Raw genomic sequence first — 27,247 nt, forward strand, 5'->3', positions numbered from 1 at the left:
AAACAATGTTACAAAGGAAGTCTCCTTATGGTTTTTCTTTGTTTCTGGCAATATGGTAATTGTTTTACATAAGTACAAATTGTCGTAATTCACCCACAATGTTAGCCATGCAAAAACAGGAAACATAAGTAGTGCAGTCTCCTGTATCCTGGCTAAATTGTCCCTTTATTTATTACATTGGCTTTACAACCTAATCCACAAACTCCTGAACCCAATTCCTCAGCAAGATAAATATAGCCGGCCTTAACTTACCATTCTATTAATATCCACCAACAATGCAAATCTTCCCAAATACTTGAACAAACATTTACAATGCAGTCAAACTATAAATCTGATCCGTCAACCTGCTGGTTAGCTATTCTGATTCATTAGATTCCCATGCAGCCTTCTTGGCAGTCTTTTTTAAAGGGGCATGTACATAAAACCACAGGAATACTTTTGTCTGGGAGATGCATCGTTTGGGGCTTGTTCAGATGAGCGCTTTGACAGAATTCACATTCCAAATGGAACACAGTGCCAGAGAACTCTGGAAATAAAGCTGGCACAGAGATCACTGAACCTGCAGGCCTCTGCTCTATACATGGGTGGCAGTGTCATGTGCTCTGACCCGCCTATGCACAAGGAAATACTGTAACGGGTGAGCTTCGCACAGATGGAGCGCACCTCAGTGTCACATTATGGCTTACATGCAAAGGTCTGTGCAAATACTTTTTTGTGATGTCACGCACCTACTTTTGTGCAAATGGATCTGTTGTTACAGCATACTTGCCTACTCTCCCGGAATACCCGGGAGACTCCCGGAAGAGTAGGCAAAGCTCCCGCATTCGCCGAAATTCACGGCCTTGAATGGAGGGGGCGGGGAATAATCACGTCATTAAGCCCCCACCCCCCCTATTCAATGCCATGAATTTCCTCATTTTGTAGTGGAGGCGGGGCTATGGTGATGCGACAATGTCACCACACCCCCTTCTAACCCTTGTCACATGACTTCTCCACTGGATATCCCGGAGGAGAAATTTTAAAAGTTGGCATGTATGTGTTACAGGTAAGCGCATGGATTTGCAGGACAAGATGGCCATGTCTGCAGGGGTGTAAACACTTGTAACACCTGATAGGAGGAATTGGGTGGATCGTAAACTTTCTTTGTGCCTACTTTTGCACCCAAATACAAATATACAAATATTTAAAATACAATCAATGAGTAAAGAAGGAGCATATTCATTTATAACTTGCTGGTCTAAAAGATTGAATGATTTTTATACATATATGGAAATAATTTTTGGGTTGTAAACAATTGTTTGACTGCTGGAAGGAAACTTCGCTACAACACAACATAATTACAACTCAACAAAGCAACAAATCTTATTTTCTACATTGCCTTTTTGGTCTATTAACCAAATAATTTGCTAATATATAAAAACTGCTGCACATTATAAATCGAACCTGTGCAACGCCGGTTGACCCTTCTTGTAGATGTTAAAAAAGGTAAAAATATATAGAAAAAAAAGCTGCTGCAATGCCAGTTATGGCCACTAGGTGCAGGACCCTCCCATTTTTCCATTTCACATTTGTTGCCTATTTGTTATACTTACCTACTCCTATAACCTCAGGTCAGGTGGCAAGTACCCTGGTTCTATCCCCCCGCTATGTAATGACGCATCATTAAGCCCTGTCTCCGCCCCGATCGAGGTGGGTGCCTACTCTTCTGGGAGTCCACGGGGAAGGGACTCCTTCCAGAATTTTTGGGAAATTCCAGGAGAGTAGGCAAGTATGATATTTGTATCTGTTTCCACCAGCAATAAGGCTTCATCGCCCTTTGATAAATATGCACCTCTGGCTGTATACTATTCTAGGGAAGGAACATCCAATTTCTATGTGTGTTTAGAATTGCTTAAATCTCTGTGTGTGCAAAACATTCATGTTACATCAACAAATGGACTAGACCCAATTATTTCAGTGGCAAAAAGGTGCCATAACATGAAATGTACCTAGTTATGAAAATGCATGCTTACATAGACCAGAAAAATAGCTTTGACACACTGAACATTAAGTGTATTTTTTTTATAAATAAATAAATAAATAAAAAAGGAGTAACTTTGCACCTGGGCAAAACCATGTTGCATTGGAGGGAGAGGTAAACTTAAAATGTGGGGACAGATTTATATTTGGGGTAAGGCATGTCCTAGATCAGCTTTACATTTCTCTGTAAAAATAAAACTATAAAGTATTTGTGTGCTCGATGAAAAACAGCCAGTATTTAACTTATGTGCAAAATAATAAACTAATTTGCACCCCTTGCATTGTGCCATGGTTTGTCCCAGAGAACATTTACTCCTTTTTTTTGCCTTACTTTCCTTAATGACTCAGGTCCTACATGTAAAAACTAAAAGAAGTTCTCTATGGTCATGTCCTACAAGCTTCCTCCTCATAGGTCATGTTTCATGTATCACTGATTAATTACAGGTGAACCTACATCGTCATACTTGCCAATTCTCCCGGAATATCCGGAAGACTCCCGGATTCCGGATAGGTCTCCCGGACTCCCGGAAGTATATGGCAGCCTCCGCATCTGCCCACTTCCTAGTGAAGTGGGCAGAATTAGAGCCAAAATGCCGCGATTCACCGGGAATCGGGGCATCATTACATCATGTGAGCGGGGCCAAAATGACACAAGTATGTACATCGCCGATTAGGCCACTTGAGTATATGCTGAATGGCTTTAGTATGTTCTGTGCCCTAAGTAATAAACTTCCAGTTTGAAAGCTTTCAATCTTTTCCAACACAATGATTAAACGGAAAAACAAGCAATAGTTGCACCCTTAATTCCCACTTTAGTGATACACTTCTCTTACCACCTGCAATTGTTCAATTTAAGAAAAGCTAGACAGAGCTAAACAGTTAGGATAGAGCATAAGATCCCTAATAGTGTCTGCCCTACAACCATGCTGTTTCTGTAGAAACTGCTGTCTGAGACACCAGTAAACAGTATTTTGCTTTGGTGTTTTACAGAAGCAGCTGCAGGAAGTGACATGTAATATATGCTGAACATCAGCCAGCAGTGGGCTGACTATATCAAAGCTCCATAATGCACTTTTAAATGTAAGCAAAACCTGCAGCAGTGCACAATACATAAGGATATAACCTATGTTTTAAAGGTTCCTTTACAGCACATAAGCTGTGACAGCCGTCCTGTCAGCTGCCTTCGACAACTGTTTAATGCCCGGATTGTAATTTCAAACGTCTGTCGGCCAGGGAGAGGTGGGCGTGTCGGCAGGTGTGAGTATATCCCTTTATCTTACTGAGGGTAAGGGGGTTATTGTCAAAGAAGTAGATTTAGGTGGAGTCTGCCTTGACCCCTTATAAGCAACTGTCCATGATTTAGACAGACAGTCTCTAGTTTTGTCCCTGGAATTTTTAAGATTCCTGACCAGTAAGGTTATTTAGTAACATTGTTTTTTTGGTGTAAATACACACCTAACTATAGAAATCAGATATCTGTTTAATTTTCTAACTTGCTCTAGACAGATTAAACCTAATGGTTTAGTGAAAAGGTGCAAAAAAAATCTGGTGCAGAACCCTCATTGTCCCTATTTTAAGTACTATTAAGTATTTTAAGTACTAACGGCATAGTAGTTATGCTAGACTATATTCCTACCTTATGTTCCCAGCCAGTGTTCTCTAATTTATGTGTAAAGAAAAAGTATGCAAGTGATAGATCTTAGGGCCCCAGGGACAGAAATGTGGCCTACCCTAGAGTTGCTCAAACTCAGTCCTTAAGAGCTACTAAGGGCCTGAGTCATTAAGGAGAGCAAAACATAAAAAAAGGAGTAACTTTGCACCTGGGCAAAACCATGTTGCATTGGAGGTTGAGGTACATATAAAATGTGGGGACAGATTTAAAGTTGGGGTAGGGCATGTCCTAGATCGCCTTTAAATATCAGTGTAAAAATAAAGCTATCAAGTATTTCTGTCCTACTTGAAACAACAGCCATAATTTAATTTGATGTGCAAAATAATAAACTAATTTGCACCCCTTGCATTGGTTTGCCACGGAGAACATCTACTCTTTTTTTTGCCTTAATTTCCTTAATGACTCAGGCCCTTCCAGCTCATGTTTTCAAGATTTTTTTTTTGTCATGCACAGGTGAGTTAATCTATTTTTCAGGGTCAATAAGTATCTCAACTGCTTCTACAGCCAGAAATCCTGAAAACATGACCTGTTGGTAGCTCCTGAGGACTGGGTTTGAGCACCTCTAGCCTAGACCATTAATTCAAATTTTTTTTAAAAAAAAATCTGTTTAGATTTTCCAAAGCTTTACTGATCCTGAGTTGTTTTGATTTATTTACTTTTGAGCAAAATCGCCAAGCAAAAAACTGCTTAATTTTCATGGCCGATTTAGGACGCACGGACATTATAACATACATGCCTACTCTCCCGAATTTCTGGGTGTCCTCCCGGACGAGTAGGCAAACCTTCTGAATTTGCCAAAATTCACGGCATTGAATGGCAGGGGCGGGGCTTAATCGCGTCATTAAGCTCTGCCCCCGCTATTCAATGCCGGCATTTTATAGGGGCTATGGTGATGCGACAACGTCCCCTCCTACTCCCTGTCACATGACTTTTCTTGAAGTTTTGAAAGTTGGCATGTGTGCATTATAAGCATACCTACATTTCTGTAAACACATCTAGCGATAGATGTGTACATTATTGAGGATACACAAATGTAATACTCATACAATTTTTTCCTTTAAATTCCACTCTTTACAGGGCAAATGAACAGATGAAATCTAAATAGAGACATGTTACAGAGAGCTGGGAATGATAACAACTACAAACCCTCACATTTGGGAACTATTTGAAGTAAAATTCTAAAATAAAATGATGCATAGTAGTGTTGACACAAACTGGATGACAAAAGAACTGATAGCACGGCGTGTTTCGTGTTTAAGTGCTGAAATCTGCTTAGGCAGCGTTCAGATGTTTTTCAAAAGGTAATATTAGCTAACACGCTCTTTTTAAATATAGAGTGTGCGCCTTTAAGCACTTAGAAGTATATTCAGTTCTCAGCAGAAGTGAGTGACTGCAGGTTTAAATAAACAGAACCAGGTCCCTCTAGGTTAGGGGGCCTGAAATTACTTCCTTACATCAATATCCATGATGCAAAATAAAACCTATTGAGAATTCCAAAATAATATATGTAACCCTGTAAAAATGTAAATAAACTCATTTAAAACATTGCTTAAACCAAGTAAATGACCTCTAGAACCTCAGAAGTGTGTATTTGCAAATGGCATAGTTAAACATTGCAGTCATGTACCACACAGACATTTCGAAAATGTTAATGCAGTGGAAAAAAAAGGCATAAGATTAAATCCCTCCACTGGATTTAAAGGCATGCTAACCCTTTTTTTTTTTAATTTTCCTTTACATGTGTCTACTGTAAATATTAAGGGTGCATGTTTATTAATATTCATTTCCTTAGGTCTGTTTGCTTGTTGAGTTTAGCTTGCTTTTTGTGTCGGTCCCTTGGCCTTAACCCCTTCATCTCCTCTCATAATCCTTTTGTTAATCTTAAAGGCTGGGTTTAATACAATTGTGGCAATGTTAAACCTGTATTCTACCATTTGTTAAAAGATTTTGTAGACCAAGGGCTAGATTTACTAAGCTGCAGGTTTGAAAAAGTGAGGATGTTGCCTATAGCAACCAATCAGATTCTATCTTTCATTTATTTAGTACTTTTTACAAAATGACAGCTAGAATCTGATTGGTTGCTATAGGCAACATCCCTACTTTTTCAAACCCACAGCTTAGTAAATCTAGCCCCAAGTAACACTGATCTGTTGACCTACATGGACAAATGATATTTCGTTTCACCTTTGCAAAGCAGTATGGCGGGTACCATACCATAAATCAAACGTTTCTAATTCCTGTGTGTTTTATTGAGTATATATAAACGATTTACTTAATTGGAAAATACGTTTAGTTAATGTTATTATCGCATGCGTACTGTCAGATGAAGTAGCAGGACATTTTGACTGGCTGGCCATAATTGTGACAATTTGTGGATAAGTAAAATCACAAAGCTGCTAAGTTCAAACAGGGTTACATTCTGAACCTGACTATAACCTCTGTGCCTCTTCTGTATGAGGAAGTCTGCAATTCAGTTATAGTACAGAGGGAGGCAAAGTAACTTTAGAGAATTCTCTTCATTTCCAGGCTTGAATCATATTTATGTTTCTGATAATTATACTTAAATTCTGTCAAAAGTGGATCTCTTTCCTCATACATGTTATTTTATTTCTGTAAATTCTGTAATTGGCTAGTTTTAAATTAAATTTAAGGAAAATCACAAAGTCCAGACTAGGACTCCAGAGGGGTTTTAGACTCTGAAATAATAGGTCACGGTGACTGCAAACAATTACTTACAGCCATAACTTACAGTTCAGACCATCCCAGGCTACATGAAAGAATGTCGATGAGACCATATGGATGATTAATGTCCGATTACACGCACGTTGTCTTTATATTAATGTTTCAATGTGAATGAAAATGGGATTTCTTGTGTCTTGTTTTCCATATGCAAACTGAAACTTATGGGTCTATAGGAGAAAGTTGGCAAACCCCCTAATATCTACCCTGTCCATACTAGAGATGCTCAGGCTCGGTTTTCTGAAAACCGAGCCCACCCGAACTTAGGGGATCCGAGTAGGCTCGTGAGCCAGCTCGTTACTTTTGCGCGTCCTCGGATCTGAATTGAGGCAAAACGTCATCATTGCGTTGTTGGATCTCGCGAGTTTTGGATTCCATAAGTACCTCCCTCCCCAGGAGATCCAGCGAAATTGCTCACACAGAAACAGGGGTAGCAGTGTTCTTGTCACTCTCCATTCTCCAGTGACATTGCTCAGCGCCATTGCTCATACAGAGACAGGAGGGGTAGCAGTGTTCTTGTCACTCTCCAGTCTCCAGTGACATTGCTCAGCGCCATTGCTCATACAGAAACAGGAGAGGTAGCAGTGTTCTTGTCACTCTCCAGTCTCCAGTGACATTGCTCAGCGCCATTGCTCATACAGAAACAGGAGGGGTAGCAGTGTTCTTGTCACTCTCCAGTGCCATTTCTCAGCGCCATTGCTCATTCAGAAACAGGAGGGGTAGCAGTGTTCTTGTCACTCTCCAGTCTCCAGTGCCATTGCTCATACAGAAACAGGAGAGGTAGCAGTGTTCTTGTCACTCTCCAGTCTCCAGTGACATTGCTCAGCGCCATTGCTCATACAGAAACAGGAGGGGTAGCAGTGTTCTTGTCACTCTACAGTCTCCAGTGCCATTGCTCATACAGAAACAGGAGGGGTAGCAGTGTTCTTGTCACTCTCCAGTGCCATTTCTCAGCACCATTGCTCATACAGAAACAGGAGGGGTAGTCACTTGACAAAAATTGACTGGAAATGATTGGAAATTAATGTTATTGAGGTTAATAACAATGTAGGGATAAAAAAGAGCCAAATTCTGTGATTTTAGAAAAAAAAATAGGGATTTTAGGAAAAAAATCGGGATCCAAAGCCAAAACACGAAGTTAATCCAGATCCAAAACTAAAAGACAGGGGTCTAGTCCATACCCCTTTTCTGCCCTGTCATGCCCCCAACTGTGGTTACCCTCCGTTAGCCCTTAGAAAATCAGGAATGCCCGGCACTAAAGAAACTGCTGGTGAAGTGATGGTTTGTTTTGGTTTTAATATTTACATGTTGCTTACATGGACTGTAAGCAGCCATTTTGTGGGCTGTACCAACATTCATGAAAAGATCATGAATGTTGCCCATAAAGTCACACTACAACTATTCATCTGCCACTTAGTGCAATATTTGTTTTGTTAACAGTTCAGTAGTTCACACTTCCAAATGCCATCCCCACCACCAATGTAAGCTTCATTTCCGTTTGTCGTCTCACACAACATTGTACACCATTCACTGGGTGACTTTCCATGACCACACAGTGATGGCTGTTATTCCTTTGCCTTTGTTTTATGGCAAAGCACCCTGAGTCATATTGATGCCGGCTCTGGCTTGTTTATTTGCTAGACACATGTAAAATGACGTAAAGAGATTATTTAATATGTGAGTGTTCACAAAAACAAGCTGATTAATGTAATTAGCGTTCTTAACCCTTATATGACACACAGGTCAGTATTAAAAAGCAAATTAAGTGCCAAGTAAAGTGCATTGTACTTGTAAAGTGCATGTACAGCAATGCTGTTTATTGCTAGTTATACTGGCATCACAAGGTGAGGTATTGTAGCCAGTATTGGGCATTTGGCCCAGTATAGCCATGTGTTGTGATAGTCAGATCGGTAAATGTGAGGAGACAGATTCTACTGACCAATAAATGCGATCGCCATCGATCACAGGCCCAAGAGGTGATTTGCCATTGGACACGGTTGTCCAAACTCTGCTTTCTTTAGCGCAGATAAATAATGTCCTCTTTTTCACTTCTAAGTTTGATTGGTTGCTATGGGTTACAGTATGTGGTCTTACCGCACTAGTTTATTCAATAAGCCATTTTGTTAGTAAAGGACTCTGGAACGTACTGCATCACTATATTGCAATTAGTTTAGATGTATAGGTGTCAGCTGTCCCTAATTTTCAGGCATAGTCACAGGTTTTAAAGATTTGTTCCTAGAAATGTCTCTGTTGTTTTTTTAGAATTAGCCAAGTAAACAGTAACATTCCTCTTTTTCTATGCATTGAACACAATTTTACCATTTATTCTTATTCTCAGGGCTTTACATGTTAAAATGTATTGTACTTTAAGCCCCATTACCATCTGAAGTGGTGAACATTTATATTTATCACTTAAAAATGGCTGAGCGTGGGATAGGTGGTATGAGCAGGAGGACCAATCAGAAGCCACTATGTCCCTGATTGTGGCTTCTCATTGGTCCTCTCGCTCTTACCCCTCTCTGCAGTGTAAAAAAGCCCTGGTTTTCGACTGGGGCTGAGACTCAAACCACAGAGGCTCTGGAAAAATGGCTGCACGGGGCATGGAGCAAGATCTGCACCATTAAGCCCCGCCCCACCACAATGCAGCAAATCGGGGCTACGGTGACCTGATGATGAATGTGTGCTTGATGTACTTAGATGCATCCGTACGCAGCAAACTGTCTTTGGAAATTACTCTAAAACCGTTGAAAGCATGCAGATGTATAATTGTACAGATGTATACAGCAGCCGTGATGCCTGTTTTATTTCATGTTTTCAATGGCTAACTGGCAGCCATAGATAGGAAAGAAGATATGAGAGGGAGCAGGCAGTGAATGGGTTCAGTGCTGTTCTACACCGCACCCAGCTGAGAAGCATAAAATCACAGCCCATCCACTAATGCGGTTATTACCATTACAGTTCTTGGTCATTTACAGCTTAATGACAATTAGTGTAGAAGAGGTGGAAAAAAACCCCACTAAGTAACGCCATAAACGATGGCAGGAATAAAATCACTGACGTCAAGAAACTTCCCTTAATTAAAGAGCCCTCTGTAAATGGTTTTTCTCTCTCCATATTTTTAATCACATAATCTAATTTTAAATGTAATAAAAGGAGGGTTCTAGATCATTAAGGGAATGCACTGAGAAATTAATGTTTTCCTGGTTCCCAGCGTACCTCGTGCTCCTAACTGCCTTTAAAGCAGAAGTAAACACTGACAAATTATTACATTATTACAGATTAAATAATTACACCACAGTCTATTATAAGAGTCATTCTGAAACTCTGAAATTGTTAAATGGATGGTATATTCTGCCTTAAACCAATTCAATAATCTTGTGTTCCTGACTTAGGGTTGCCATGATTATAGTCAGTGGTGGAAGTGGAAGTTTAGAAGTGGCGGTATGACGTACCACCTTATACACCAGGCCTGGCCAACCTGTGGCTCTCCAGCTGTTGTGAAACTACAAGCCCCAGCATGCTTTGCCAGTAGATAGTCAGCCAATAGCTGGCAGGGTATGCTGGGACTTGTAGTTTCACAACACCTGGAGAGTCACAGGTTGGCCAGACCTGGTATACAACCCCACTTCCACCACTGATTACAGTATCAAACTAATAAAGGATGAATTTAACAAGATGTTGCTATGTGCTCAAATATCATAGGTGATAATATTTTAGAATAATATCAGGGATACCTTGGTGCATATCAGCATGTTATGTACTGTACAGTCTATATCAGTGATGGGCCACAGGGGCCCTTCGAGCCTTCACCAGCAGCCTCCAGCTTCTCCCGGTTTATTGTCAGATTTGTTTCTTATAGCTTGTAACACTTCTTTAAAATGCCTGCGGATACGTTACTCATACTTGCCAACGAGGGCGAGATGATTCCCAGGAGTTCCGAGGGGCAGGTGGGTGTGTGGGGACGGGGCTCAAAGGACCATGTTATTAGCCCCGCCCCACAAACGGTCATCACTACTCTGGACCAATAAAAACAGGGGGCGGGGCCACGATTCCACGTCCATGCCGTCACTAGGCCCCACCCCCTCCATTTAGTTTACACAGCCGGCCAGGATCAGGGAGAATTGCCTGCTCTCCCGGGAGTCCGGGAGGACTCCCAGAAATGGGTAATGTGTGGCCCTGTTGTAGGTTAGAGGGCCCTCCATGGCGGTCCCTGAAGTGTACCAGGTTGCCTATCACTGGCCTATGTGGACATTCGAGGACTACAATCACCATCATAGTATCCCCAGCAGCCAATCAACAATTAGCTTTATATGGTGTCTTGGGAATTAGACAAGACACGCGAGAGGAATGAACATTCTGATTTCAGCATCCAGTGAGTAAAAAAGACAAAATAAGTGACAACAAACTGGACCACACATGATAACATTATGATGAACTAAAACGTGTTCGAAATTCTACTAAGGTAATGTGCTTGTATTATCAATCTGTTTCCAAACACACTTGTGTGGCAGGTCCAATGGCAGTAACAGATGTCCATATCGGGGTATATTTATAAAAATGTCTGCACAGCAAAATTGCAAAAAATACTATTGATGACAAATAATGGGCAAGAATCCCAGTTTATAACATCTGCGCTAAAGTTTTTTTAAAAAATATTCCCCAAATGGCGCTATGAATATTTCTATACTAAGTGTAACTTATTTTGCATATCACTTCGTAAATCAAGGCCAATGCAAAACACTAACAAAATAATAGTCATAAACAAACGGTGGGTCATTTTGATTGGACAGCATAGCACAATAAAGAGAACAAGCCATTGTTCCCTCAGCCCCTATCACGTGCCTAACGCATGCCTGACATTGTAAGACAATATGATGGCATCCATGGAGGTGATTTCTCTGTATATTTACACATCCAATCAGAACAGTACAAAAATAACTCTCCTCAACGCATCTATAAATCTGCTTTGTGTTCCAATGTTGGACAGTTGGGAATAATGTTGGTGCAACATGGTTCTGTAACTCTGCAATACCTTTATGTACAGTGACACCACATTACTGTGTAATAATAGTGCTTAGTCCTGGTGATGACCCATTTAAGATGCTCTGTTGCTAGAATACACAGAAACTATATATCTTGCACTTAAAACGAGGTCTGCTAAGAATTCGACCTCAAATATCTCATCGGCTATTTGCCAGAAGAACAACATTTGAACATGCATAACACATATGGTACCTATACTGATTGTTTTGCACTGGAGCGGTGACTATATTCATCGTGTCTTTATGTCGGTAACATATGGAAGGGTTATTATGTTCCATGTTTCTGATATTGGTTGCCTAAAATGTACTGCCTCCGAGAGATCATAATTTGCCTTACCTGCCATTTTTGTTTTCTTTAAATAATCTGTGTTTGACTGGGCTATTTATTAAACAGTGAAAAGTTTTACCTCCAGTGAAAAGGAGGTCGAGCTACAAATTATAAGTTTGGTCTTTCTAGTTAGGTGGTAGGCACTTTTCCCCACACTCAGTAATGATGACATAGGAAATGTGATGTACATATTATAGGAGAGAAAGTGTTTACGGTTTACTGGAAATGAATGCCTGAGGCAATCATTCTGTTTTCATTTACACAAAACTCAGTGAGCGAAATCTCTTTAATCTGTCATCACCGCACTGATTACTTTAACAAATCAAATACCAGTTTGTTTTATAATGGCCTCTTCAGTTACTGATCCAAAGACCTCTGCTAAGACCGTCTTTCTTTTAAACTAGTACAATTCTTGTTGAATCTGATGATATAACAATAGATTATAGTGACTTGCATTTCTATCTGAACATTCCCATACCTTGACAGATTGTAGGATGTTTGGATTAGTATATACTTTGGTTTACTAGCTGGGCCAAGTCAGATATATGGAACCCGTGGTCTTTAGCAATTGTGGAACCACAAGTCCCAGGATGTCCTGCCATCCTTGCAGTTCCACAAGTGCTGGAGAGCCAAAGGGTGCTGTAGGTCAATGGCTTAAAAAGGGTAATTTAGACACTGCAAATTATGCACCTGTGAACTGTGATCAGTTGCACCTATTTGTGCGCCCACAATCATGAGAGTAAATGGACATCAGGACTTGTCTTAGTACATGTGTCAGATTTGTGTATTTGACTGTGTTTATTACATGGGTAATTGTGTGCCTGCTGGTACAGAAATCATCCCATTGAAAGCATAGGATGAATCAGGATTACTGACACCTCTTGAAAATATAAAAAAAAAGTTTGAAAAAGAAAAATGAAAGAGTGCCCACCCTCCCATGCACCATTCACTACCCTTTTATGAAATCTCATTATGTCATGTGTGTGGCATACAAGGTGCAAGGTATGTCCTGATCAGCTCGGCTTCTCCTATCAGAGAATGCTCACATTTGTACTTGCCACCTCGATGCACAGACCCATGCTCTTCCTGTAAAAACAGGGACACCTGCTGAAAAATGGGCTTATGACCTCACAAAACTGCATGCAGGGAGGGGCACGTTTTGCTGCATCTTTGTGTATGACCCTTCGAGTCTCTAAAGTTTTATTCTTCTGTGCGCTGCTGTTACTACTTCCAAATTTAGACTGATGTAACATAGGTAAAGTCTGCCCCACCCAACAGCTTTTGAAACATGCCAGCTCTTGGCAAAGGACACATAGCGTATTGGATGTACACTGTTTTAAATATTTTAAATGTTTTAATATTTTCAGCTCCATATCTGGTGTCCAATGATTTGCTCTTTAGTGTCTGAGCCACCTTCTATTTCTGGGTACCATGATTATCCCTCTACGGGGGAGGTGGAGGGGGGGATGTTTTTTCTAAAAAGCTGCAGGACTAAATAAAAAAGTGAATGGTGGAAAGTGTGTAAAATGTTTCCAATGTGCTAATAATTATCCATTTTACCAGCACTTCTGACATAGTTTATGTGTATTTGTTTTTTAAAAATATCACTATGGAGAAATCCCCAAAATGTATATTAACTACATTGCATAGTACATTCATGATAACAGCTACCCCTGCTGCTTATTAACGTGAACGCCACCAGCAATATACATTTTGAAATTATTTAAAATGTGTAACATATTCACAAACATGAGAGGGAAAGGGGGCCCTTGTTTTATCATGGTAACAATACATCATCATCATCATCATTTATTTATATAGCGCCACTAATTCTGGAGCGCTGTACAGAGAACTCACTCACATCAGTCCCTGCCCCAATGGGGCTTACAGTCTAAATTCCCTAACATACACACACAGACAGACAGATAAAGACAGACTAGGGTCAATTTTGATAGCAGCCAATTAACCTACTAGTATGTTTTTGGCGTGTGGGAGGAAACCGGAGCACCCGGAGGAAACCCACGCAAACACGGGGAGAACATACAAACTCCTCACAGATAAGGCCATGGTCGGGAATTGAACTTATGACCCCAGTGCTGTAAGGCAGAGGTGCTAACCACTAAGCCACCGTACATAACATTCCCCGTATTAATCAAGTAACTGGTTCATAGAAACACATCTGTCCTTATAGCTGCTGCCAGTACTTCTCACTTGTAAACGTTTGCATCAATCATCAATACAATGAACTTCTCCTACTACCTGCACACACGGCCTGGCTGCTCTCTCCGCTGAAAAACCAAGTACGTCTTTATTTCTACACAGCTTTACATAAGAGCAGCCCTGGCTCTACAGCTCGAAACTTTCTCTGGATCAAATCAACCCATGTGCGTTTTGTTTCACAAATAAGCGGGCAAGGGAAAAAAAAGAAAGAAATAAAGGTGTAGAGCAAAGAAACGGAGGGGGAGTTGGTAACATCTGCTCACTTGCCGCTACTCCTGCATGTTAAAAGTTCCCTCACATGCCCCCTATTCCCCGTTGCTTAACAATGCAGAAGCCTGTCCAACTCTGCTTTCTCTCCTTCTCCAAACAATCACTGCAGAGAGAAGGCAACTGGGAGAGCAAGGGGAAGAAAAACAGAATGAAACATGCAAACAACAGACTTTTTCAGCTGGCGGCGCGCCATCACTTAGCTCTCCATTCTGGCTGCTCTCGCTTGTTTTGCCTGAATATTCTCTCCTTGGGGACACTAATATGATGAAGGAGTGTTTTGTTTCTAAAGTAGCATTTATAATCTGTATCCCCTCTCGTTCCCTTTCTGCATAGTCTGCATTGCTCTATCCGTTCCCCCTAAAAGCAGAAGAACGAACTGTACCTTCTAAAGTAACACACAAGTAGAACCAATCTGGAATTATTCATTTCGAAGTCAGTTGCTGCATCTTAACCCTCTCGGTTCTCAGACAGACTGGCATAAAACTATATGTTTAGGCTGCAGCACTTGTTATGCTATTGCAGGATTAGGCAACCTTTGGCTCTTTAACTGCTGTATAACTATGAGTCGTCAGCAGGCCGTGCTAGCCTCAAGCTAGCAGGGCCTTCTGCTACTTGTAGTTCCAGAGCAACTTGAGAGACACATGTTTGCCTACACATACTTTATTGTAGTCTCATGAGCACAAAAAAAACCAAAACAAAGCAAAGTAACTAGAGGGTCCACTTTACTGCAGACAAATGGAAGGTAAAAAACTCAGTGAGCGAAATCTCTTTAATCTGTCATCGCCGCACTGATTACTTTAACAAATCAAATACCAGTTTGTTTTATAATGGCCTCTTCATTCACTGATCCAAAGACCTCTGCTAAGAAGGTAAAAAAAAAAGTATCTGTGATATAATTGGTGCCGAAAGTGTTACTATACTAATCCCTCTGGTGTTCTGCTCTGGAACAGAACAGGCCTGGCCTCCTCCATATAAAAGGTGGTATGTGCTGTTCTAGAAGACATAGAACTCTCAGTTATTACTAATGACTTCCACCTCCAATGACATGTATCCATTACAAGTCTCTGGATAGCGAAGAAAAGTAAGAGTTATCCTGACCAATTTGAAGTCTGCCACATGTTTATTGCAAGTTAGATCATGGTATTCTTTCATTAATTGGATAAGACAATGGGCAGCCGGCATATCTATCCCAGTAGGACTGGTCTGAAAGCTAGCGTTGGCAGCTCTTGCCTAGTACGTTGAACACAATCTCACATTTTACAGGAAGTCAATGTCAGAACAAAGAAGTTGATTTTTTTGTCAACTCACCAGTACAAAATCAACTCACCTATACAAAGTGTTATACATAAATTTACATTGCATTAACATCCTAATTTATAAAAACATGATGAGCGACAATGCCTACCAAGTTCCAATATGTCATTGGGAATGCCCAGCAAGTTATAATACTAATAATGCTCATTAATACTAATAATGCCCAGTAAGATGTCCATTAGTTGCATTAATGCTCAGTAAGATGTCCATTAGTAGTAATGACCAACAGGATGTCCATCAGTAATTCCCAGTAAAGTGCCCAAGGGTAATAGTGATGCACAAGAAATACCCATCAGTAGTATTTGCAGTGATGTCCAAGAAGATGTCCATAACTACAATGTAATGTCCAGTAAGTTGCCTATTAGAATAAGTAATGCCATAATAAAATCACTTTATGATTGGAATCATCTTGTAGAATGATACATTCTAATCTAAGGAAGGGGAATTGCATGTTATTCTGAATGTCAAGAAGACTCTGACCCAGTGATGGATCTTGAACTATCAGCACATTGGTTTAGGCAGCCCCACCTGGAAATATGAGAACAGTATATACCATGTCAGTAAACATTACAGGACAGCCTATAGTATCAGAGAGCAGTATATACCATGTCAGTAAACATTACAAGGCAGCCTATAGTATCAGAGAGCAGTATATACCATGTCAGTAAACATTACAGGGCAGCCTATAGTATCAGAGAGCAGTATATACCATGTTACTAAACATTACAGGGCAGCCTATAGTATCAGAGAGCAGTATATACCATGTCAGTAAACATTACAGGACAGCCTATAGTATCAGAGAGCAGTATATACCATGTTACTAAACATTACAGGATAGCCTATAGTATCAGAGAGCAGTATATACCATGTTACTAAACATTACAGAGCAGCCTATAGTATCAGAGAGCAGTATATACCATGTCAGTAAACATTACAGGGCAGCCTATAGTATCAGAGAGCAGTATATACCATGTCAGTAAACATTACAGGACATCCTATAGTATCAGAGAGCAGTATATACCATGTCAGTAAACATTACAGGACAGCCTATAGTATCAGAGAGCAGTATATACCATGTCAGTAAACATTACAGGGCAGCCTATAGTATCAGAGAGCAGTATATACCATGTCAGTAAACATTACGGGACAGCCTATAGTATCAGAGAGCAGTATATACCATGTCAGTAAACATTACAGGGCAGCCTATAGTATCAGAGAGCAGTATATACCATGTTACTAAACATTACAGGACAGCCTATAGTATCAGAGAGCAGTATATACCATGTTACTAAACATTACAGGGCAGCCTATAGTATCAGAGAGCAGTATATACCATGTTACTAAACATTACAGGGCAGCCTATAGTATCAGAGAGCAGTATATACCATGTCAGTAAACATTACAGGACAGCCTATAGTATCAGAGAGCAGTACTGTATAACACATGCTAGCACACTTCCAAGTCAGCGGTGATCACATAACTCACTGCCTTTAAGTTGTTAACATTCATTTCATAGCAGGGGCGCACGCAGGGGGAGTTTCTGGTTCTCCAAAAACCCCTCCCCTCTGCGAAGAACGGGGGCTAAACAGTGGCCCTACATAGTGGCACTGTACTGTACAGCAGCCGCTGCGCTGTCAAAGAAGCGTCCGCAGCGGTGCTATTGTAGTACAATATAGCACCGCCGCATGTCTTTGACAGCGCCGCGGCTGCTGTACAATACAGTGCCGCCAAAATGGAGCTGCTGTGCTCTCCCTCTATTTTTTTTTTGGGGGGGGGGGGGGGTTTCCCCCCTTAAAAATCCTGTGTGCGCCCCTGCATAGTTCTAGATAGGAATAATCAAACTTTCTATGGTAACCTATAGAAAAACACATCTACATTTAATGTGATAATAAACAGTTTAAATGTAAGATAGGTTTTGGGTTGGGTTTTTTTTGGGGGGGGGGTGCATTATACGAGTAAGTCATATCTGAAGAATAGAAGTAAGTTTTATTTGGCCTGTCGGCTGTAGAACTACATGTCCCAGCAAGTCTTGTTAGCCAGAAGTTATCTAGAGAATGACATGGCATATAGACCCCAATAATTAACTTGGTTTTTTACTATTTGTGTCAGACTGTGCAATTCAAAAAGTCATTATTTCTGCTCTCATTTTAAGATATTGTATGTACAGTGCCTGAAAGCAGGAAGACCACCTACTAACACAAGGAAAACAGAAGATGTGAGATTGAAATAACTCCCTGGTTTGAATTCTCCCAACACCCCCCATAAATCATAGAACGATGATTTATATAGGGTGCACTTGCTCACTGTTTAACCCCTCTCTGCCTAGGACAGTGTAATAATGCAATGTCTTGGCAGGCCATGGGTTAAATGGCTGCAGGGTATAACCCGTAGACAGATCTGTGCCATGTGTTCGGTGTCTGTGTGGGAAGAGCTGCCTACTAGGAATCTTGAGTCAGCAGTTAGCAGGATCTGTGCGTGCATGTTCTATCTGTGACACTCACACTGTAACAAGCATGCTCTGTGAGACACGTCACAAGGGCTCAGAGTCCTTATACAAAGCATCACTTCAAAGGGCAGGGAAAACAAGAGTTTTCCTAGAAATGAATTAGCTAAAGGGGCCCAGAATACACACACACAGACTCTCAGATCAGCTGCAGTTCACGTTACACACAGCCTCAGGGATCTAGACAGAGTGAGCGCTGGTTCATTTGCAGGGGAAGAGGTGGGGTAGATGAATTTCCTACCTGCCTGTTGAAAATTAATGCTGTACAATGCATATGCGTCATTGATACGTGCTATTCAAAAAAAAATGTCTTAACTTACCACAAAAATAAATAAACATATTCCAAGTCTCGGTACAGTGGACTGGAACTATGCACTGTAAAAATAAATATCATATATACTATAGTGGTTTTAGGTAGAGTACTTTTAAAATTACTACTACAAATGTAGAAGTACAGCTTATTAACCAAGATATAAATACCCCCAAAACTGCAGTTTTCAGGTGATTAAAGCATTTTAAAGAGGCTATTTACTATAAGCTATCTTCGGTGCAAAAATGTCCAATTTATCAAGCTCCAAACTTCAGGGCTTGGCACGGACATGTGAAGATTGCATTAGCAGTTCTATCCCATAGGGAGAGCATGGCAGGTGAAGGATCTTTGGATCCCTCCCTGGCAAGCTTCGTGCTCCTCCCCATCACAAATTGTCCTAGGCCACAAGAACATGCAAGAGAAACGATCAGGACTGCGCTCACTTTACTTTAGATTAATTATTTGCCGGGACTGGCTCCTATCAAACCCCACTGTCCCAGCTAATCAATTTTCATAAATTGCCACGTTTATTTATCGTTAAAAATAAGAATTGATAATTAACGTGAGCAATAAGCGATGGGTCATCATCATCATTTATTTATATAGCGCCAGCAAATTCCATAGCGCTTTACAATTGGGAACAAACAGTGATAAAACAATACTCGATAATACAGACAGACAGAGATGTAAGAGAGCCCTTCTTCTAAAAATCTGTGCAGGTTTCATTAGTAGAGTTATATGCAAGAGAAGTTTTATTTATATTTGCTACATTTAATATTACCAGTTTTCTTTCTCAGCTTGTTAGTAAATGCAACACTCAGATTTTTATCTAAAATGCCTTTTACTCTGATGCCCCCTAGTGGACAATACACAGTAATATATATAGACACTTTCTGCAGATTTTTCTTTTCAAAGCCCCCCCGCCCCCTCCCCAGAAGATTTTGGATACAAATACTTGCAGATTTTCTGTTTTTTTACCCCTTTGCTAATCCCTTGCTCATTCTCAGACAGAGATAGGGCAGCACCTGGCATAAGAAACCATCATTGTCAGCAACTAGGTAGTCATTAATTACACCGCTAATTAACGAGTGCCAACGGGATACAGAAAACAACATCCTCTGCGTAAGCTGGCATGCCCTGTCCTTTTAGCTCCCCTCTTCACTCTGAAACCACAATGTGATGATGTCAGCAAGCTTACATCTTCCAAGTATTCTGCAGCTGTTGGAGAACTACAGGTCCCAGCATACCCCGACAAGCATAACATGTTGGGACAACGCCTGGAGAGCCACAGGTAGCCTTAGCCTAACATAACCCCATACGTTGCCAGGCAGTTATTGCAAGACATTACCGACAGCCAGAAAGGGGTTAACACATTATGAGCAAACATGCACGGTGGAATTATCATAATTAGGGCAAATTAGAGAGATGACATCAATGCGATGATTCTGTGATGCAAAACTCAAATGTACAATTATCAGTAACAAATGCATACACTGTACAATTGTAAATTATATCTCGCTTATGTACAAATTCCTCTGCGCTTTTCTCTATACATGAAGCTTCTGCGTGTGACATGTCACTAGTGTATGTGGGTGACGTCACGGCCGCATGTCACCAACGCTAACAGTATTAGTGCATTTCTAAGTGACCGCGACTAAACGCATCTCCCTTGCGATGCCCTCTCTCCCTGCAGACTAGGGATTGACACTTCCTGGTACGGAAGGGAAAACATCCATTTGTTTAAACCTGTCATATTGGGAACAAATCTCTACAACGTGAATCTCCTGAACTGCCAGGGGGGACTGCAGTGTAGACATCACTTAACATAAATATTTAGAGAACAATCACAGAATACTCCAAACTTTTTTCTAGATACCCCAAACCCCTCAAAGAGCCCCAATTCTGTTACCTGTAGACTCCTGCGGGACTGATCTGGAACCGCCTTGGCACTTCTGCTTCTGCATCTTAGTTGCTCCATTTCTTAATGTTGTCTGTGTAATTTACTTAGCAGCTCCCGTGAGATGGGGTGTTTAAAATTTCTGTTACTGGTGGTCCTTTCAAAATAATTGCATAAAATGCTTATTGTGGTTTTGTTTTTTTTTGTCCAAGCTGGTGGTGTGGAGGTTGCACGTTACAGGATGGATTTATGAAAGGACGTGGTTGGTAAAATGCATTCAAAGTCGTTTCACCCAGGCTACAATATTCTTGTTAGCTGCTCCAATCCTAGGGAGACAGACTGAGAAGCCAGCCTGCCCTTTCTTTTATACACCCTACCTCCCCCTCTTCTGTTCAAGTGGGCATGTTCCTGCTGCTAACACACTCCCTTCCCCCACCCCAAAAAAAAAATAAGTGAAAGTGTTTAATCAAGAACAAAAAGCTCACAAAATGCCTTGGCGTTATTGTCCTTTCTCCATTCACAAGTTTACTACGAGGCTGAAGTTAGCTTCTTATTCACTTCAGATTCACGCTCCAGCTTCTTATTCAGAAAAGCTTATTTTTAAAGGATTAAGTCAAGTTGGATCACTGATTTCACATCATATTGACATTAAAGGGGGTCCCTTACACAAGCTGTAATAGTATTTAGCCTGACCCCACAAGGTTTTGGGCATGAAATCAGGTGGCAAAGTCACCATATTTTAACATTTTGAATAAGTAGCTGCAGTTTTGCAAGGGTTAAATGCCATTGGGCCACCAATTTGATAGTGGGAAACAACACAGGGTGGTCAGTTACCTATAAAACACTTGTCTTTTGCCTGGCTCAACACTGTTTTGGGCATGAAATTAGGTGACAAAGTGGGCACAGATAGCATTTTTATTATTTTGAATAAGTAGCTGTAGTTTTGCAATGGTTAAATGCCGTTGGGCAGCACATTTGTTAGTGGGAATCAACAAATTGTGGTCAGTTACATGAAAGCCACTTTTGCCTGGGCAAACACTGTTTTGGGCATGAAATCATGTGACAAAGTGGGCACAGATAGCATTTCGATAATTTGGAATAAGTATCTAGTTTTGTAAGGGTTAATTTTTTTAAAATAAAAATTTCAACAAAAAATAAATCCCATATCACTTTGTCCTGAAAAAAAACTAGACTATATACAACATCAAGGGGTAAAATGGACCAATAGGAACAAAACTTCACATTATTATAACACCCAATTCTCCTAAAATCCCTCCACAAAAACTACTGCATCACTTCGCAAATGAGAATAATTATATACATCAAAGAAACATGACATCCTCTAACACAATACTCTGCATTACAACAACCCCGTCACCAATCTAAAATACCACCCACACACCCTTTACTGTCAGGAAATGAAAACAAACTTTAAATGTATGTAAACCTTACTAAAAAAAAAAAGGATTTCCACAAAATCTAATAGGGAAAGAACAGGTTAGATCAATAATTGTTATACACAGATGTTTGTTTTGGGAATTAAGGTTCCATTAGGTTAATGAAAATAATCATATATAAATGGATAATTTGGAACAACAACAATGTTGGGGATCAATAGGACACGATAATGAATATTATATATATTATTATTGTAATCATCAATAATATTTTGTTATGATATTTATCAGTTATCTATGTTAAATCAATCATATCTATCTTCATCTCATGTATCATACAAAACAGACATACATATTTGTATATAGTTTCTATATGGATTTCTATATATCTATATATAGATATCTATCAATATATATATATATATATATATATATATATATATGATAAAATGTTGATTTAACTTTTTAAGATTTTAATAAATTTTATTCACACTACAAGAAATCGCCATAAAAGTTAATGCATGCAGAGGGAAAGAATAAAAAAACATAGCGCGGCACGCAATGTGTAAATTATTATTTACAATTATATAGTATTATATAGTTAGCGTTTATTGTATGAAAATATATAAGGGACACCTCTAAAAAATCTAGATAAAAAAAAATACTTTAATAATTTAGGCAAAGTTTCCAATACATTTAAGGTGTTTTTATTATTATTATTATTATTATTATTGTTATTATTATTATTATTTTTATTATTATTTTTTTTATTATTATTATAATTATTATTTTTATTATTATTATTATTATTAATAATAATAATAATGAAAAACACTACATTTTAGTAAACATTTTACTACATGTTAATTTATTGCCTTAGCCACAAACTTTCTCAATTCAAATTGTATTTTCTCTTGTGACACATTTTAAAATGCGTTTTACAGATTCCTGTAATATGTTTCTTTTAAAATGAAGTAAATTGAACAAATTTAAAGCTACTTTGTGTGTTAAAGCATGAATTAATTCCTTAGAATAGATAATATATTTTTTTTTATTTTATTTTTTATTTTTTTTTTAATATGTTGACTACCCTATTATTGTATCTTCTTATTAGGCTTCTGCAACAAATGCAAGTCAAAAGCAACAAATGAGTTAACCTATACCGCACTTGTAATTACTTTCCACCTGTTTGTTTACGAGATCTGCTAACACACATAAAATAAGAGTGGGCATTCACTTACTTGTCCCCGGGCTTCGGAATATTTAGACAATTTGTTAAAAAGAAAAAAAAAAAATGCGACTTCATTGAGTTTTATTAGTTTACGTCTAATCTCAGTGCAGTGAAATATAACAAACAGTAGCAAACCTGGGACATGAGAGCAGCCCGCCACATAATGTCAACGGGAGACCCCTCTAATGTAGTTCGGATTCCTCTCTAAATGTTACCAGAAGCAAATTAGTCAAATATTAGCATATTTTAAAATAAATAGAGTTGATTCCTGCCATATCGCCAGTTTCTTCCTAATACCTGATAACATGCCTGGCGGCTTCTTTCAAGAAGGCTTGAGAAATTGACAAAAGTCATTTGATAATTGAGTGCTAATTGAACAACATTGTTGGGCTAGTGAGTGCTCCGTGACCTGTAGTTTATATCACCCCATAAAACCTACTACCCAGGGTAAGCCAAAGAATTATAAAGTTTATTTTTAAAAAGCTGATGTAAAGAGTTATAGTGTTACTAAAGCATTTAAGATTCCCCTGGCTTGTCCAAACCGCATGTGCCCCAAAAAATAATTAAAAAAATTGCCTATGTGCATTTGGCTGAGAAAGTCTAAAAACTTATAATCTATTGAGCGGAATAAATTAACGCCTTTAGTTAATTTGCCTGACGGCATGCATTAGTCAAATTTGGGTTTCAATTATATATCTTCTAGATAATTCTTCAATGCAGAGTAATGTGAGCATCATGAAAAAGTAGTAAGAAATTCAATTGTTTTCATATCTGCTAGGGGATAGCCTGAGAATCACTGCTATATAATAGGATCAATCCTCTAATAGATTATATGGATGTAACTTTACGCACCAAAACTCTGACCCATAGGTCAATTCCATTTTACCTGGTTTCAGTAAAAAAAAAAAAGTGTACTAACCCCATTGAATCATAAGCTAAAATGCTAACGGTGTACATGGATGTCTTGTCATATTGTTAAACAGAGATTATTTTAATTATTTTAAAATGATTGCATACAAACCTGCCCTGGATCCTTTACGACACACATTAGATTTTTTTTTTTCTGTCAGTTTAAAAGGAGACGAAAGCTAATTTTAGGTCCATAGTTCAGAATTAAAATTCACCGAGCATTCATTGCTCCTTAATTTTTTCACATGCCGCTGTATTTTATTGGTATGATAACAAATGCATTGCAAGTTATTTAAAAGGATCATGTCGGCATATATTCACAATCGTTGCAGGGAAAGGGAAAAAGTTAGTTTTGTGGCAAGAAAAACGTGTATGTAATATTGTGAACTTTCATGCTTACATTTTAAAAACATCCCTTTAAACAGTGCAGAGCAAGCACTTTTACTTCTCAAAATAAACCATTTTATTCCATGTGTGGGAATAATTTCTACAACGCAAAATAAAGTTTCTGATTCATGCTGTATATAGCGTTAACTATTATACACTGTAAAATGAATTGCATTCTTAACCTTATATAATTACATCACGTGACATCCTCACATAACAGTTTACCTCATTTCACTTATATTAAATTACGGACATATATATTATATATATATATATATATATATATATATATATATATATATATATATATATATACCCTATCTGAGCGTTAGAAACTTTCTCTTTTTCCCTTGTATGGCAGTGTATGCTATTGACAATTATCCTAAATAAATTAAAGGCTCTGTTTGATAGGTGTATTGTAATATTGGATGTTGATAATATGGCAATGTATCTTGAATCTACCTTTTCCTTGTACAACAAAGATAGTAATCTATCAATCTATAGTATCACTATACCAACAAACACAGTATCAAATTCCAACTTTGTAGAGTCACCGACTACATAGTGATGTTTTGTGATAGGGATACAATTTATTTATATTTACTTGTATCACATCTTATTGAAAATAATGACATAAAATTCAATCTTTGCAACAAAAAAATAAAAGGACACTAACTATTTATAAATAATCTTTACGGGCATATTCAGTTAGCCATGGAGTGCCTACAATCCCGTATTGAGGTGTACTATGGTGGTTTCTTGTGAGATTGCACCCCTGCATCTTTGGTTATTTATCAATCAGATATATTTCTCTAATTCTAAGTAGAATATAACCAAAATAAATACATATTATCATTGTGTGGCTTTCCGTTCACCTTGTATCACAAATCCACTCCAGAAAGATGCACAATAGCCATAAATTTGCAGCCAAGTGCTCCATAGTTCATAGTTCATGTAGTGAATGTTTAGCCAGTGTAATAACACACACAAAATAATGTGATTACTACAATCTTCTGCTAAAGTTACATTTTCAAAAAGGACTGCACATCGATGATGGGAGGAAATAAATATTTCCTATTGTAGGTTCACCAAATTCTGCACTTCATCTTTGTCATCCCTGATCGGATGACTATATCAAAAGAAACACAACAGATGACTGGATTTTTGGACTGAAATAGATGTGATTGATTTTCATTGGATTATTCTAAGGCAATCTAACAGTATTGGGGCAAAACACACATTGATATCAAGCTAATTAGCCAATACCATCATCATACACAGCTGCTTATAGAGGCAGCATTTATCAAATTTGCGAAAAGGGGGGTGAGGAACTCTTTCTGTCTCCATACTGACAGTATACACTATATTATGTGTTAAGGGATGCCCATAACTCTTTATTTTCTGTCCTTTCAGGAAGATATCTAATGCTTTCTTAAATTGATCAACACTGTCTCATACCTGCCAACATTGGCATCAAGCAGTCCAGGAGGTGGGCTCCCTCACGGGGGCGTGGCTACGAGATTTGCTTCATTAGGACCCGCACCCTGTCGAACGCTGTCAGTTTTGGCCTATCACCGCAGGCCATTGGTAAAGTGGGTGGGGGCAGGGCTAAATGTGTCATCCTGGCCCCGTCCCCACCCACTTCAGCGAGCGGGGCATGATCTGGGAGGTTGCCCTGCTCTCTCGGGAGTCCGGGAGAGCTCGCAAAATATCGGGAGTCTCCCGGACATTCCCGGGAGAGTAGGGCAACTATGCACTGTCAATATCAGCTGCTGGAGGTGAACCCTCTTTTCTTCTAATCATAAGCCACGATCTTGTGTCATTTGTGGAAACCTGATAGTGAAGTAGATGCTGGACAGAATTTTGTATGAGACATGAATAAAAATATAGAAAGAAATTGTATAAAAGAGAGAACAATATAATTTATCATTTATTTATTAATTTATATAGCGCCACTAATTCCGCAGCGCTGTACAGAGAACACATTCACATCAGTCCCTGCCCCATTGGAGCTTACAGTCTAAATTCTCTAACACACAGACAGACTAGGGTCAATTTGGTAGCAGCCAATTAACCTACCAGTATGTTTTTGGAGTGTGGGAGAAAACCGGAGCACCCGGAGGAAACCACGCAAAAACGGGGAGAACATACAAACTCCACGCAGTAAGACCATGGTCGGAAATTGAACTCATGTCCCCAGTGTTGTGAGGCAGAAGCGCTAACCAATAAGCCACCATGAAGCATGCGAGCAGGGCCCTCTTACCTCTCTGTCTGTCTGTATTACCCAGTATTGTTTTATTACTCTTTGTTCCCAATTGTAAATCGCTACAGAATTTGCTGGCGCTATAGAAATAAATGTTGATGATGATGATGATGAAGGAGTTATACTTTAATTCCTCTCCCATCTTAAGTACATTTCTGTACAGGGCAAACTAAATCTACTAGTGTCCACCTATAGCGAAGAACAATGACTGCTGATCATGATATTGAGAGCATAACATTTTTACATACATTTTTGCACATTATTCACATCTTATATGGGTGGAAATTGATTATAGATGGTTTTGTAAATTACTTTTCTTGCTACAATAGTCTAGAGGCATGCATGCCTACATTGACAGTTATATCCAAAAGTTGAACACCCCTATTCAAATTTCATGTTTCTTTCAATCTCTTAGTGAAAATAAGGTAACAAAATCTCTATAGTATACAAAATGAAACATGATGGGCCTGAGTCAGTAATGAGAGCAAGGCAAAGAAAAGGAGTAAATTTGATCCTGGACAAACCATGTTACAATGGGTGCAAATTAGTTTATTATTTTGCACATAAGGAAAATACTGGCTGAGTTTTCATATAGCAGACAAATACTTGATAGCTTTATTTGTACACTGAAAATTAAAATCAAGGACATACCCTATCCCAGGGTTTCCCAAACCCAGTCCTCAGGGCTCCCCAACAGTGCAGGTTTTCTATATCTCCTTGCTGGAGCACAGGTGTATTCATTACTG

The 27,247-nt window shown here is 39.1% G+C and overlaps 1 protein-coding gene across 3 annotated transcripts in view; it reads right to left on the minus strand.

Moving 5' to 3' along the window:
- Positions 1–20,640, minus strand: part of IGF2 (insulin like growth factor 2) — a 42,066-nt gene extending 21,426 nt beyond the window's left edge. For all 3 annotated transcript variants that reach the window (XM_075187891.1, XM_075187890.1, XM_075187888.1), the window contains exon 1: positions 20,327–20,640. In XM_075187891.1, the coding sequence (XP_075043992.1) occupies positions 20,327–20,395 (69 nt within the window). In that variant the 5' untranslated portion in view covers positions 20,396–20,640. The remainder of the gene's footprint in view (positions 1–20,326) is intronic.
- Positions 20,641–27,247: the final 6,607 nt, after the last annotated feature.

Source organism: Mixophyes fleayi, chromosome 10 (genome assembly GCF_038048845.1).
Source record: "Mixophyes fleayi isolate aMixFle1 chromosome 10, aMixFle1.hap1, whole genome shotgun sequence".
NCBI lineage: Eukaryota > Metazoa > Chordata > Amphibia > Anura > Limnodynastidae > Mixophyes > Mixophyes fleayi.